A 16,551-nucleotide genomic window follows, 5' to 3' on the forward strand; every position below is an offset into this window, starting at 1 on the left:
GGTAAGAAAAGATGATATAGGAACATTTGTGACAACATGGATGGATCTTGAGAATATAATGCAAGGCAAAATAAGTCAGAGGGAAAAAGCAGAGAACCGTATGATTTCACTGATATTTGGTATATGAACCAAAAACAACAAAAGAACAAGACAAACAAATGAGAAACAAAAACTCATAGACACAGACAGTAGTTTAGTGGTTACCAAAGGGTAAGGGGGAAGGAGGGTGGTAGATGAGGGCAAAGGGGATCAAATGTATGGTGATGGAAGGAGAACTGACTCTGGGTGGTGAACACACAACGGGATTTATAGATGATGTAATACAGAATTATATACCTGAAATCTATGTAATTTTACTAACAATTGTCACCCCAATAAACTTTAAAAAACTAAAAATAAAATAAAATAAATTTCCAGGTCCCAGGTCAGTTTCCCAGCGACAGAGGCCCCGCCCCTGTCTGTCCTTGGCACGCCCTCCTCCGGGGAGACCTTGTCCCGCCTCCCCACGCCTATCACCGACTGCACCGGATAGACTTCCGGCGTAGAGGTTTGTCACGTGGCCGGATATGGGAAGTGGTGGCAGAACGGTTGCCTCCAGTTCACCCTTCCATTGAGGGGCACATCTTAGTATCCGGTGGCCGCCCCCGCCGCATCTCGTCTCTGTCTTGGAACAGCCGCCTGGGCCCAGCCTGGCTGGGTCGCGCCTTGCGGTAAGCCTTGGGCCGCGGCTGCCAGTAGTGTCGGCGGCGGCGGACAGACGAGCGGACTGGCTGGCGCCATGGTCTGAGGAGGCTCCTCAGTTCCCCTAGTGGCTTTTCTCCCGGGGTCTACCTCTCCCTCCGTTATCAGCCGTCCCTTCCATTCCCCGCCTGTCTGGGGAAGGCGTAAAGCCCGCTCGTAGCACCCCTCGGCAATTTGCTGTCCTGGGGGTTGGGAGAACAATCCTCACGGACCTCTTTATGGATCCGCCCGTAGCAACCATGTTTGTTTTGGGCAAAACGGCCCTGATCATTTGCTCTTCGGCGTGGACCGGGAGAGGAGGGCGTGACAGTGCCTTCTCCTTTGTCCAAATGCACATTTCCTTCTAAATGTCTGGCGTACATTTCCCTGTGTCCGTGCACAGTTTTCTCTTGTGGATGACAGGGCTCCACGCGTTGAGACGTCTTGAGAGCCCACGGGGCCCAACCCACATAGGCACTCACATGGACCAGCTACTTGTCACGCAGTGTGAGGTCCAACTGAATGTAAGGAAACAGGAACCGACGCAGAGTAAGCCGTGTGTGCCTGCCTCTGGAATGTGGTCAGACATGGATTCTTAAATCTGGAAGCTAGGTTTAGAGGATCTCTAGTGACGTGTTCATTGACTTCACAGAAAAGTACTCTAAAGCCTGTAGAGTTAATCACTGCTCCCTTAAAATGTAAGTGTGATGGGTCTTCATGAACATGTCTGTCTTAGTCACCACTGTAACTTAGAGCAGTGCCTCCCACTTAGTAGACATCAGTATTCACTGAATGAATGGGGGTCCTATAGTGGCCCTCATTATGCCTAACTCCTTTATGAGGTATTTCCCAGGCCTCCCCCCCCCCCCCCCCACTATACAATCAGTTGTTATACTTTTAACCAAGGAGGGACTGTGTGGTAAATGTTGACCACTAACATTCATTTGACCAGTTTTTGCTATTCAGTTGAGATTACCTCAAGAGGTATTTGTTAGGTACCTACTAAGAAAGAACATAAAACTATGCCCGAGTGTCTCTCTCTCCTCCTGGACTTCTCTCTCTCTGTCTCTCTCTTTCAAGAAAGTTCTTGAGATCCACAAACTCAAGATTCATGAAGCAATTAGACAGCAAGTGCTTGATTGATTAGTTAATACAGTAAGTGCTGTACCAATTGAGAGGAGAGATCAGTTTGGATGAAGATCTTTATTGAATCAACTTCATATAAACCATGAAGTGTAATTTGGGTTTGGATATGGAAAAGCACCTAAGCAAAGATTTAAACACCAGAATGAATGAGGGTTTGGAGTGGGAGGTTTGTATTTGGGAACTTTAGTGAAACGTTGAGCATGTTGTGATGAAAGCTGTTTTACTATTACTTGTTTGTTGAGGGACTTGGAGTGGTGGAAGCTTGCAAAGAGACAGTCAGATACTGTAGTGTTAAATCTAGTTGATGTGAACCTGGGTTAGTGTGTTGGCAGTAGGAACAGAATGGAAGGACAAATTATGTGTAGATGAGGCGAAATCAACAGAATGTGGTAGCAAATTTCATGTTGACAATGGAGAAGGAGAATCAAATATGACAGATTTTGAACCTGGACATTTGCTTACAGATGTGAGAGTTGGAAAGGGGGAATCTTAGAGAAGCAGCAGTTACCATGTTATTTGGTACTATTATTTTGGTTAATTTATTAAATGCCTGCTACGTCTTTGCCAAACTAGAACTTTGCCAAGTTCTAGTAATACAAAGATAAGTAAGACATGGTCCTTGCCTACCAGGAGCTACTTTCCATACAATTAACTAGAAAATATCGTTTAAAAGTGGTATGTTAGCAGAGTAGAGAGGAAATGTTAGAGCAGTAGTAAGGGAATTATTGTTTTTGTGTGTGTGACGGCTTCACAGAAGAGATAACATTTTAGCAGGACTTTTGAGGGATGAGTTGGGATTTCCCAGGGAGTAAAGAATTCCAAGAAAATGAAATTGCATGAACAAAACCCAGAGATAGGAAAGTAAACTGACCAGTATCTTGTGTAGCTTGGGCATAGAATGAAGTAGAGCTTTTAACATAATGTATAGACCGTAGAACATACTGAAGAATTAATAACAGAGACATTTTGTAATAGGCAGAATGGAGTGAAGATGTAGAGAGGGAGAGGAAAGCAATTGGGGAAAATTGTACTTCATGGCTTCTATATTCTCTGCAGGGTAAATGGTGAAGTTCATTTGCAGAGAAGTAAGAGGTAGACACTGGAGTTGGGGGTTGAAAGAATAAGGATTTGCAACAACACTGATGGGGAGTAGGAAGAGGAATCATTGACGGAAATGTTCAAGAATTGCTGAGCAACACTGAAAGTTTAGCTTTGACTGGTCTTAGACATTTGTAAGGAATGCAGTGAAGAAGGACATATGGCCTTCTTAAGCAGCATTCGTTAGCCCAAGAGATGTGGAGAGTGGAAATTTGTAACAGGGAGAACTGGTCTACAAACAGAGCAAAATAATTGAAGGAGTAATAATAAAAATGTGGGTGTAGAGAAATGAATACTGCTTCCAGGCTAGGTTGGAAAAGAAATTAAGCTGGAGGCCAGATGGGCAAAGAGAATAGGAAGGAGAGGGAGGTCGGAGGACTAAAGGCTGAGATGCAGTGAAACAGGGAAGATCTGATTTTTGTGCGAAAAGCAATTTTTTGAGTTGGAACAGAGATCGAATTTTCACAGATTGAGAAAAATAGAGGAGATACCTAGTTTGCAAAAGTGTCATTTTGTTATAAAAATTCATTGTAAGTCATTTATTTAAAACTCATAATTTATTTTCCCATAGATTTGGTGTTAGAAGTAGGATTTCCTAAGCAAGCTCACACATATGAAATACTACATTTCCTTTGGAAAATAATAATACACCCATGCGCATGCACGCGCACACACACACACATATATATATATATACACATATATATATTCAAAAAATAAAATTGAAAAGAAATTTAAAAAATATTTAACTGAAGTTGTCATTTTAAAAAGCTTTGAATTATATGAGAAAAAGAAGATAAGTAGAAACCTATTTTTTATAACAGCTATATTGAAACATAATTCATATATCATAAAATTCACCCTTTTCAAGTATATAATTCAGTGTTTTTCAGTATATTCACAAGGTCATACAACCATCACTACTATCTAATTCCAGGACATTTTCATCACCCAAAAAAGAAACCCCACACCCATTAGCAGTCTCTTTTCATTCCTCTTTGCCCCCAGCCCCTGGCAACCACAGATCTTTCTGTCTCTATGGATTTGTCTACTCTGGACATTTTATGTAAATAGAATCATAAAATATGTGGTCGTTTGTATTAGGTTGGTGCAAAAGTAATTGCGGTTGAAAAGGTTACAAATAATTATAAAAACCGAAATTACTTTTGCACCAACCTAATAACTGGCTTCTTTCACTTAGTATCATGTTTTCAGGATTCATCAGTGTTGTAGCATGTATCAGTACTTTGGTTTTTTTAATGGCCAAATAATATTCTACCATGTGGGTTGCATTTTATTTTGTTGTATCAGTTCATCAGCTGATGGACATTTGAGTTGTTTCTACTTTTTGGCTATTGTGAATAAAGCGGCCCTGACTATTCATGTGCAAGTTTTTGTGTGGGCATATTTTTTCAGTTCTCTTGAGTATATAGCTAGGAGTGGAATTAATGGATTACATGGTAACTCCATATGTAAATTTGTAAGGAACAACCAAACTGTTTTCTGAAGTGGCTGCACCATTTTACAGTCACCAGCAATGTATGAGAGTTCCTTTTTCTCCACATCGTTACCAACACTTGTCTTTTTAATTTTAGTCATTTTGGTGTAAAGTGGTAGGTATCTCATTGTGGTTTTGATTTGCATTTTCCTAATGCTAATGATGTAGAGCATCTTTTCATGGGATTTTTGGTCATTTGTATATCTTTGGAGAAATGTCTATTCACATCTTTTGCCAAGTTTTTAATTGGGGTATTTGTCTTTTTATTGTTGAGTTGTAAGTGTTCTTTATATAGGAAATTTAATATTAAAAGGTTGAGCATGGGTTTTAAATTTTTTTCTTTTTCTTTTTTTGTATTACAATATTTGGGTAGCACTTCCAAAAATTTTAGAATTTGAAAGTACTGGTTCTCTAATTTGTTTTCCAAACATACAGCTTTTTATTTTTATCATGTATGTGTGTTAATGTATTAAATCATTTCTCCCTATGCTTATTAGCCATAAATTATTTTTAATCGTAAATGGAACAATAAGATAGAATGGTTTTGCAAATGAACTTAATACCTATATTCTGATTTTTTTTCAGCTGAATAAAGATGACAGCAATCAAGCATGCATTACAGAGAGACATTTTTACACCAAATGATGAACGCCTGCTGAGTATCGTCAATGTCTGCAAAGCAGGAAAAAAGAAAAAGAATTGTTTTTTGTGTGCCACAGGTGGGTATTTAGTAAGAAAAAGTTCTTGTTTGGCATGCTTTTATTCCCTCGGGAACTTTTCCTCCTTGTTTTAAATATTCTCGTTGTCTCTGTAATTGGAAAAATGAGCCAACAAATTCATTTTTAAAATTGTTTTTAATTAAATGTTGAGTAGTTACAAAAGAATTTCTATAGCGTAAATATATAAAGTGTGAAGACTAACCATAGCGTGAACACTTGTATACCCGCCACCTAGTATAAGAAGAATATTACCATTACCTTTGAAGTTTCCTGTGTGCCCTCCCCTGTTCCATTCCCTTCCCTCCCTCATTAAGAGATAACTAGTATCCTGAAGTTTGATTTTCTATTTCCTTGCTTTTCTTTAACATTTTACCACGTATGTTTGTAGTAGCAAATACTATATTATTAGTTTTGCATGTCTTTGAACTTTGCCTAAATTGAATCATAGGGCATGTATTCATTTGTGATTTTTTTCCACTCAACATGATGTTCATGTTTGTGATTTTTGTCTGTTGTTTCATATAGCCATAATTCTTCCATTTTCACTGCTGTGTAGCATTCCACTCTCTGAGAGTACCACACTTTACTCACCCATCTGATTAGTGATGAACATGACGTTTATTCCCAGGTTCTGCTATTCAGATAGCACTTCTGTGAACAAGTTTGTGCTTGTCTTCTGGTATATACAGGCACCAATTTTCTGGGGTCTGTAGGTAAATGTGGAGTTGCTGCGTCATGGGCATGTGGATTTTCAGCTCTAATACCAGATTGTTTTCAAAAATAATTGTGCTGGTTTTCACTCCCACAAGCAATCTGTATTTTCCACATTCTACTCAAAACTTTGTTTTGATATTTGGTTTTGACACGTTGTTGTTTTCAGTCTGGTGGGTATGAAATAGTATTTTGTTGTGGTTTTAAATTACATTTCCTTAATAATGAGATTGAGCCTCTTTTCATGAATTTATTAGCCATTTCGTTTCCTTATCTAAGAAATTTGCCTCTTTAAGCCTTTCGCTTATTTTTCTATTGTGTTTGTTGTCCTTTTACTAATTTCTTTAAGTTCTTTATATAACCTGGATACTAATACTTTGTTGGTTATGTAGATCCTATTTTGTGGCTTATCTGTTCACTTTTTATGATGCCTTTTAATGGAATTTATAATTTTAATGAAATCAAATTAATCAATCTGTTCTTTTATGGCTTTCCCTTTTTGTTTCTTATGTAAGATATCTTTCTTTCCCTAGAGTAATAAACGTATTCACCTGTATTATCTTATTATATTTATTATCTTATTATTATTATACTTCTAAAATTTTTGTAATTTCACCTTTCACATTTTAGTCTTTAACTTACCTGTGTCCATATGTGTAGTGATGAGTGTGAGCGTATCTGTTTCTGGATTCTTTCTTATATCTGGTTTTTATTTCGTCTTGTTTTGATACTTTATTCTTGCACCTAAATTTTAGCATCAAGTTGTCAAGTTCCATAATTTGTTGGGATTTTTATTGGAATTGTTTTGGATCTGTGGTTCACTTTGGAGAGAACTTGCATTTTTATGATAATTGAGTCTCATCCATGAACATGGTACAGTTCTGCATTTCTCTAGGTCTTCTTTAATGTCTTTCAGTAAGGTTTATGGATTTAAAAGCTTTCAATAAGTTTCATAGTTTTAACGGCTTTGCACATATGTTGTTGTATTTATTCCTAGATATTTCTTTATGTCTAGATTTTTTGATTTTTAAGTTATTATCATAGTAATAACTTATTAGCATTAATACGTTTTTCTAAGACTTAATTTTTTAGAGCACTTTTAGGTTTACAAGAAAATTGAGAGGGAGGTGAAGAGATTTCCTATATACCCCCTGTCTCCACAGATATATTGCCTCCCCCTTTATTAATACCACTCACAACAGTGGTACATTTGTTACCAAGAATGAACCTACATTGACATCACAATCACCCAAAGTCCACAGTTTATACCTTAGGGTTCATTCTTACTGTTGTACATTCTGTGGGTTTGGACAAATGTATAATAACATATATTCATCATTATAATACCACACAGAGTCGTTTTACTACCCTAAAAGTCCTTTGTGCGTTCTTTCTGTTCATATTTCTCCCTACCCCTGGCAACCACTGGCCTTTTTACTATCTCTATAGTGTTGTCTTTTCAAGAATGGCATATAGGTTATATGTGGAATTATACAGTATGTAGCCCTCTCAGATTGATTGTTTCACTTAGGAATATGCATTTAAGGTACCTCCATGTCTTTTGATGGCTTGATAGCTCATTTCTTTTTAGTATTGAATAACATTCCATTGTCTGCATGTACCACAGTTTATTTATCCATTCACCTACTGAGGGACATCTTGGCAATTATGAATAAAGCAGATATAAATGTCCACGGGCATTTTTTTGTGAAGAAGTTCATTTTTAACTCCCTTGGGTAGATACCAAGAAGCAGAGTTGCTGAATCATATATTAAGAGTATGTTTAGTTTTGTAAGAAACAAACAAACTGTCTTCCAAAGGGGCTGTACCATTTTGCATTCCCACCAGCAATGAATGAGAGTTCTAATGAGAGTGTGTGTTTTACTCAACAGTAACAACTGAACGCCCTGTGCAGGTGAAGGTGGTTAAAGTCAAGAAGTCTGATAAAGGAGATTTCTACAAAAGGCAGATTGCGTGGGCCCTTCGAGACCTTGCTGTCGTAGATGCCAAGGATGCTATTAAAGTATGTTGGGTTCTTTTAGGTTTTGACCTGTGTTGAAAAAGTGTCTTTCATTGTATCACATAGTGTTGTGCCTTCTAAAATGATCACATCTTGTTGGTTTCGTCCATTAACTAACCAAGAATTAGTCTAAAGTGTATTAATCAACCTTCTACTCTCCCTTCCTCACTCTCAGACTACTAAAAATAAGTACATAGTATTTTTTGTTTCATTGTTTTTTGAGCTACAATTATGTTTGTGCACAAATTACATAAACTAGAGCAAAATGATCTCAACTCTACATTTCCATATTTAGATCAAGATTGCTTAGTATAAATTCTGTAAATTAGTACAGATTTTAAAGTAGTGTGTTATGTGAGTGGTTTTTAAAAAATCATTGTTCTGGTAAAACCTAGTTCAAAATCACATATAGTATAACCAAAGTGAGTCTTTCTTAGTACTTAGGAATTAATGTAGAGTCACCAGCTGAGGCAGCCAAGTTGGCCTTTTGAAGCCATGGTCTGATGTTTATGGCTCAAGTAAAGGAAGTGGTATTGAGTTACACAGCTTATTTTAAGGAATTTAAAGAATAAGATGGAAGAATATAAACCTTATACCTTTCATTTAAGCCATATTCAAACTCCAAGTCAGTTGAATAAGATGATAATCATGTTAAAGGACCACCTTTATTCCTGACAATTCAAGGCTTTTCATAGCAATACCCTTTCTTCAAAGAACTCTGCAGGTTAAGTTAGTTGCTTTCTCCTTCTCATCCATTTCTAGCTGCCCTCATCTTTCTCTGCGGCCCAAAGTCACCTCCGCAGCTCCTGAATGCAGCTACTAAATCCGCTTGCACTGTTGATGGGGCTAATAGCAAGGTTTACGTTAATGTCATTATAGGTGTTCTTTGCTTTAACTCTATAAGTCTCACCCATTTATTACAAAGACACAAAGAAGTAAAAACTATGTTTGTAGAGCAATCTGATAACATAAAATTCTGGTGTAACCCTTACCCTGGTACATACCTGTGAGAAACTAAAAGCTAGACAAAATGACAGGCAGCATTGTCAGGTGCCAAATAATTTTTCAATGAAGCAAAAACAACTTAAGGAGAGTCCTGCATATCTGTAGAATTCAGATTTCTTTCAAATATAGAGAATTCGTTTAAGTATTTTCGGCAAACTGAGCCTTTGCTTCATCCCTAAGGAGCACCCAATTTTTAGAAAAATATGAAAATAGGGTTTGGCAGGTGGTTTGAGTCTGTGTGTGTGTATGTGTTTGGAAAGAAAATTTACATGGGATTTTTAATAAACAATTGAATAAATTATTTAACAAGTGATTTCTATTACTATGGGGAAAGATCAAGAGTAGAGACCTTTTGGTAGGTTTCTGTTTAAGAGAAAATACTTCAAGGGCTTTTTAGGAACACACCTTTATTAAAAAGCCTTTCTTCCTTCAATAGTTTTGCACTTTGCAACCCCATTGACTTGCATAATTTGCTAACTTTGCTGAATGCTTATTTGAATGTTTTCTTATAGCTGATGCCTCATTGCTGACTTGCTTAATTGATTTTTTTTTTCATTTTGCGTAGGCACCTTGGTATGTGTATGCTATATATGGATATAAAACATAAAATTTTTATACATAGCCTAACATTTTTATACATTAGCCTAACTATCACACATTGATTTGTGTGAGTGTTGACACTGGAGCGCTCAGCTTTTTTTATGGCATTATGGGAAATATTCCCAGGGAAGAGACCATTTCCCATCAAGTTTCGTATTAGTTGCCAATATTCTTAGATTTTGTTATAAGTAATAATGCAACTACTTTTCTGCTTATTGAGATATAAATTAAACTGATTAGTGGTTCCATGTTACTGTAATATGATTGTACCACAGGTCAAGTCCCTAAATTATTCCATGTCTTCACAGTAAAAGTCTGATACAACTTCCCTTGCCTTTAAAGTCTTTATTTACATTTTGTTCCCCCTAAATAATACTTTAAATTAATTGAATATAATTAGCCTTCTGTAGAACATTAAGAACATTTGAATCTATTTTTTAATTCCTTGGATGTGGAGAAAAGTATACATCCATATGTTTTAACTTTTTATATAGTAGTCAAGTGGTTCTACATTCAAGGGAGACTTAGCATGAAATTATTCCGGTAATGTGGCTCATGAGACTCACAGAGAGCATAGGGCAATTCCTTCACATCAGTTGAGCTTCTTTTTGATGTTTGAAACACCTTTAATCATTCTGTATGTTTAGAATTGAAAATAGATAGGAGCAGTCCCTGCTTTTTATCTGATTTGTTCTTGAAAACCACACCAGAATATAGATTGTATTTTTTTCTCATATGTTATAATTAGAAGATATATTCTTTATCAAGGAATTAGTGTCAAATCACAGTTATGAATAGCAGTACATTATCAAAGCAAAGGTATAACTTTAAAACCCCGTACGCAATTTAAAAAGAAAAATTAGGTCCACATCAAAAGTAGAGACCGTTTTCATCTTACAGACTAGGAAGCTGAGACACAACGTTGTTAAGTAGACATCTTATATTTCTACTCATAGACTTAAGGGGGATAGGAAGAAAATTACCAAAACTCTGTGTTGTTTTTTGTCCAGCTTCTTTTGGGAGGTAGACAGAGTTTTTACTATAAATTGAATTTTCTGAGCCATTCTGTGCAAGTCACTTAGCTAATTTTTAATGGTGATGATTTTTTTCTAAGAACAGCTTCAACTTTTTGTTTTTTTGAAAGAATGTATTTTACAATATTGAAAATGGCATATGATAAAAAAAATTCTCTTTTGTATATTTTTATTTCAGGAAAATCCTGAATTTGATTTACATTTTGAAAAAATATATAAATGGGTTGCCAGCAGCACTGCTGAAAAGAATGCATTTATTTCATGCATTTGGAAATTGAATCAGCGCTATCTCCGGAAGAAAATTGATTTTGTCAATGTTAGTTCACAGCTTTTGGAAGGTAAAGTTAAATAAAAATATACATGTGAAACAAGTGTATCTGTAACTGATTATATAATTTGACATTATTTAAGATAATAAGAACATTGAATTACCTGTTTTATAAAGTAATTTCAAAATAACTTTTATTGTAGAAGTGATCCTTCATTATAGAAAATTGATACATTAAATTAAATAAATAAAAATCATGTTTAAACTTAGTCCTCAAAGGTAACTACTGTTAACATCTTGTTAGATATTATTCTAGACTTTTCTCCATGCATATTTAAATGCATTTTTAAATAAAGAAATTTACATTGTTTCCTAACATCCTTTTTCATATCACGAACATTTTTCATGTTATTAAATACTTGCCCAACATTATTTTTTTTTTAATTAAAGTTTATTGGGGTGACAATTGTCATTAAAGTTACATAGGTTTCAGGTATACAATTCTGTAATACATCATCTATGTATCACATTGTGTGCTCACCACCCAGAGTCAGTTATTCTTCTATCACCATATATTTGATCCTTTTTACCCTCATGTACCACCCCTCTCCCTACCCAACATTATTTTTAATAGCACCATATTATTCCATTGTATAGATATACTATAATTCATTTAACTAATCATTTAGTTTCAATTTTCCAATCTTTGCTTATTTTTAAAATGTGTGAGATGAATATCTTTGTAGCTGTAATTTTGTGGAGAGTGTAGGTGTAGTGGTTAAGAACACAACTCTGGAGTGAGACTGCCTGGGTTCAAATCCTAGTTTTGACACTTACTGGCTCTGTGAACTTGGGTTATTCTGTGTTTCAGTTTTCCATGTCTCAGAAATAGAGATAATAATAGTATCCACCCCGTAGCACTGTTGTGAGGATTAAATTAGTATATGAACATCATGAGAACAATGCCAGATACATAGCAAGTACTCAAAAAAATATTAACTATTATTGTGTTATCAGAATAAAGTCCTTCATTAGACATGAAGTTAATTAGGATAATTTTGATTGGTATATCTTCAGGAACGTTCCTAAGGATTATTTTGTGTTACGAGACAAAAACTCTGCTGTTGATTTTTGAAAATACGAGATTTTATTCTTTTAAAATTTCTTTCATGAAGACAAACATTGTAAGAAAATGGTTCTTTGTGCCTTGTGGATGCAATTTGTGTTGTATTCTTTATCTCGAAGGAAGCAGTTGAAATAACAGCTGGTATACAAATGAACAGAATTGTTGCCCTCTCTTTTTAAGAAAAAAACCTTGGATTTGTCTTAAATTATGTATTAGGAAACTTAGATTCATCCTAAGTTGTATATTAACAATTAAAAATAGACGCTTCTATTCTGTCAGGTTGAAATATCTGAAATTGCCAATATTCAACCATTCTGACCTATAAAAATGGCAGTTTCAGATGCTTTACACTATTCCTTTACTTAGTCACTTGCTTCTGTCTTTTCTCTATTTTGTTTTACTTAACTCCTTTTCTGTGTGGCCCTGAGTCTTTCTCTCCTTCAATGTAGTATTCTTTTTCATCAGTTATAAATTAGTGAGCCCATTATTGGTTTCAGGCTGAATGCTGGGAACTGGCAGAGGCAAGTCCCATGTGTCAGGCCCGTGTTCCTCCCGCAGTGAGGCTGGCCTTGTTAGGAGTTTGCAGGAATGGCCCTTTCACCAGCATTAGACCCCGTGTCTTAATGAATGAGTGTGTTAAGGGAATGACCTTCATGAAACTTATGGTACTTTTTCATGCTTTGAACAGTGGTCTAACTTTTTTTAGTAGTCTTTATTTTTTTACCATTTTAGGGTTGAACATTCTGTTAGGTGAATTTAAAAGCTTGTGTTCTGTTTTCAAATATTGCATACCTCCAGATGTTATTTATTGCCTAAGATGTAGTTTAAACCAATGTATTTCATTAAGTCAACAATATGGGAAAATACGTACCTTACCTGTATTTACCTCATTAAGAAATATTACTAAAATCAGTGAGAAGAGTATTGCTCTTTTTGAGAATGAAGTGTCAAGCTTAAAAAAGAGAGAATTTCATTTTTCAGGGCCTAAAACAAAAGTGTAGATGTTTTCAATTTTTATAAATATTAATCCAAATTGAGATCAATTTTAAGAATACTGAGAAGATCCTTCAGGATCTCATTTTGAAAATCAGTTTTTATAAATCAAATAACCGTTGCTTTGGTTCAGTGGAGTTCAGGGAGTAGCTTCATTAATGTCTACAACTTGTTTTAATGGACTTTAAAACCATGGCCTGTAATTCCCATTTTTAAAAAAATTGATGTCTCTAAGCTTTAGGCGATGTTAGAAAATAGATTATCACCATCTCCTTTTAAGAGATAAATAATCATTCAAGTAAATAAGACGGTTCATCGTGAATGTTAGCAGTGGTGACTTTAGTAGTTTTTCTTGGTAACAGTTGGATGTTCGTGCTAATAATTGGAGCTTCTTAGCAGAATATGGTTTTTAAAAGAGGACTTTGTTGGCAGTTGAAGTAGAGTGAAGTTTTCGTATGGACTTTTCTTTTTCACTCTTGCAACCAGATTTTTAAAAATCTTTGACTTAAATCCATAGATGCCAGCTTGAACGGCTATCTTGTGTGTTTTTTTAATAACTTCAATTTTGTCCTTTCTAACAGTGTTTTATGACTAATCCATTGTGAACGTGTGTCCGGGTAAAGGTTTTGGCCTTGAGTGAAAACAACTAAACTAAATGCATGAGTCACAGCTGACCTGAAAATAATCTCCAGGAAGTGATCTGTTTCCCAGTTTTCTCCTCCAAGGACTAGTCAGTACTGTTTCTTAAAAGGCTGAGAGAAAACAGAAAGCTAAATGTATTTTTAGTAACTGTCAGAAAATGAATAAGAAAAATGAGCTCTCGAAATTTAGCTTCTTGTAGATCTTTCCACTTTGTAATTAATATTGACATTGTCTTTTAAACCTTGATTTAGCATGAAGTTCAAATGAAATATGGGTAGTATTTTAAAAATTTAAACCTGTATACTTTTCTACCCAGCTAATATTCTTTGCTTACTTTCCTCTGCTTTTTTCATACCTTTTTACTCTCCAGAACTGCCTAAAGTTACAGAAGGTGCGTAACACCTTTTATTCTTATTCTATTCTATACATTATTACTTGCCATTGTCATGTACTGTTGGTTGCATATTTTATGAAATTATGTTCACGGATAAGTTTACTACTGCAAAATCCATATGGTGGTAAAATTAATGATAGTATTAATTATTAACTTCCAAAGGACTGTTTCATGGGAGAGAAAATACTTCTGAAGCAGTTATGATCATTTAAAATATTTGTTAATTTTAAATATCTACTTGTGAAAAGAGCTGTCCTGAAAGTTTTGGGGAGTCCCTGCTAATAAGCTGTCACACATGACAGTTTAACATTTCCACAATGAATGAAAGGGACTCATTCATAGGACAAATAGCTTTTGATGCTTCTCTAAAAAACTTATATACTGTAATCTACAGTTACCTATACCAAAAATTTTAGTCGCCTCCTTTTTTTTCTGGGAGTTATCTATGTCTGCCTTATTATCATTCTTAAGAGTGAATCTTTTGTTAGTTTGAATTAGCTCATTGTTGTTTCTAGGATGAATTAACAAAATGTATTTTCAGAGAAAATAATATTTAAAGCATCCAGAATTTGTGATTTAAATCATGACCTATTAATTTCATGAAAATTGGTAACTTTATTTGGGGGGTGAAAATTATTTTTTTCATTTTATTTCTCTTCAAGCTTTATATAAAATCTCACATGCTAAGTAAATCAAAAATTGAACTGAAACGTTTATCCAGAAAGCACTTCAGATTTAACCTCTTGGTATTTTGTTATGAAGACCATTTAAATCTTTGTAATTTCAAGCAACCGTGTTGGTGTTGCTCTTTTTACCATAGAGTTATTGAGAGAACTTCTATAGCTGATCTTTAGAAATTTTATTCATGCATGTGAAATTTCTTTGAACAAAGAAATGGAAAATTAAGTCAGTATTTTCAGTGCCCCAAATAAATTGTAAATTGTAGATGCATTTTTCATTTCAATTAAAAGTTATTTGATGTATATGTGTGTGTGTATATATATATATATTGCAAAGACGAAAAGAACTAAAATAACAGATGAAAAATGTTACCTGGAAAAAAAAGGAAGACATTGTTTTCTTGTGTCCTGAATCCATAATCGTTATTTTGTTAGAGCAACAATCACCTTGGATATGAAAAAAAGGTTAGGCTTGTTTCCCTATGTTTTGTTTCTGTTTTTGTATTTGTTTTTTTAGTTTGTGTTTGGGAAATTGTGACTAAAGCTTATTTTAACACTTAAAAATCGGTGAATTAGACTACATGCTTTTTATTTGTTATAATACTGTATGCCATTCTTCATAAAAATAAGGGTTTTTTTTCCCATATGTTTTGAATCATTCTTTCCTATTTTTCAGCCAGTATATGTGACCTGTGCTTAATTGACCTTACCTATAAATACTGTGTTATTGTCTTTCCTACTTTTTTACTATTTTATTTTTACCCTCTTTAAGAATCTGTTCCAAGCGGAGAAAATCAGAGTGTAACAGGAGGTGACGAAGAAGCAGTAGATGAATACCAAGAGTTAAATGCGAGAGAAGAGCAGGATATTGAAATAATGATGGAAGGCTGTGAATATGCAATATCTAATGCTGAGGCCTTTGCAGAAAGGTTGTCCAGAGAGTTGCAGGTGCTAGATGGGGTAAGGCTTTCTGATAATCTATGATTTGTGATGTGCAGTGGATTCAGAAGACTTGTGATGTTCGTATTTTACTGCCTCGTAATGTGATTACTGCTGTCTTTGTAAGTGCGTTACCAGTTGCTCTTAGTCTTTCACTGTTCTTGATCAAAAGACAGAACCATTCTTATTTCGTCAGGCCAGTGAAGGCAATCGGTTGAGTTTCCAGTTTTTGGGAGGTTCTTGAAATGAAGTGATGGAAGTAAAAAGAAGCCAACCAGAAACCAACTTAGGGGTTAATATCCTCAGCCTCTGAAACACCTCAGAATAGTTCAATGCAAAAGAATAGCATTTGTGGTTTGGAAAAAATAAATACAAATTAGAAGGAGAGGAATTGGGCTAAAATAAGTGAATCGTTTACCCAAAGGGAACAGAATAAGTGTGGTAAAAACAAGAGTCAGGGTTGAAAAGGATGTGTGACTCCTCTGCTACTATATTTTGGAATAGATCCTTTAATTTGTATGCTACGCACAGTTCTTCTGAGTCTGTATCTAAATGTACATCTTTAGGAAGTAAAGAGCCAAAAGAAGCAGTAGAAAATAAGACCTAGCCGGACCATGAGCTCTAATGCGTCTTTTGGAGCAAAAATTAATGTAAGACCAGGTCTTATATTATACTATATAACATAATGTAACATAACATATTATATTATAAGACCTGGTATTATATTACATTACATTACATTATATATTATATTATATTATATTATATTATATTATATTATATTATATTATATTATATTAAAATAAGACCGGGTCATATATTAATTTTGGCTCTAAAAGACACATTAGAGCTGATGGTCCAGCTAGGTCTTATTTTCGGGGAAACACCGTATGTGAAAAATAATCTAAGATGAACATTTAGGAATTTTTGTTTACACAAGGTAAGCATTTAGGAAAAA

The 16,551-nt window shown here is 34.9% G+C and overlaps 1 protein-coding gene across 14 annotated transcripts in view; it reads left to right on the forward strand.

Annotated features, from left to right (window-relative positions):
* Window positions 1-546: 546 nt before the first annotated feature.
* EXOC1 (exocyst complex component 1) overlaps window positions 547-16,551 on the forward strand; it is a 50,227-nt gene continuing 34,222 nt past the window's right edge. For 6 of the 14 annotated variants that reach the window (XM_074324521.2, XM_019740154.3, XM_074324522.2 and 3 more), the window contains exons 1-5: window positions 559-710; window positions 5,048-5,181; window positions 7,785-7,915; window positions 10,730-10,889; window positions 15,427-15,614. In XM_074324521.2, the coding sequence (XP_074180622.1) occupies window positions 5,058-5,181; window positions 7,785-7,915; window positions 10,730-10,889; window positions 15,427-15,614 (603 nt within the window). In that variant the 5' untranslated portion in view covers window positions 559-710; window positions 5,048-5,057. Of the gene's footprint in view, window positions 711-1,143; window positions 1,419-5,047; window positions 5,182-7,784; window positions 7,916-10,729; window positions 10,890-13,950; window positions 13,972-15,426; window positions 15,615-16,551 lie in introns of those variants that run through there. The other 8 variants (XM_019740155.3, XM_019740150.3, XM_019740156.3 and 5 more) reach the window with 6 other exon arrangements.

This window comes from Rhinolophus sinicus, chromosome 1 (genome assembly GCF_057876585.1).
Source record: "Rhinolophus sinicus isolate RSI-liver-muscle chromosome 1, RSI-T2T, whole genome shotgun sequence".
In the NCBI taxonomy this organism is placed as follows: domain Eukaryota; kingdom Metazoa; phylum Chordata; class Mammalia; order Chiroptera; family Rhinolophidae; genus Rhinolophus; species Rhinolophus sinicus.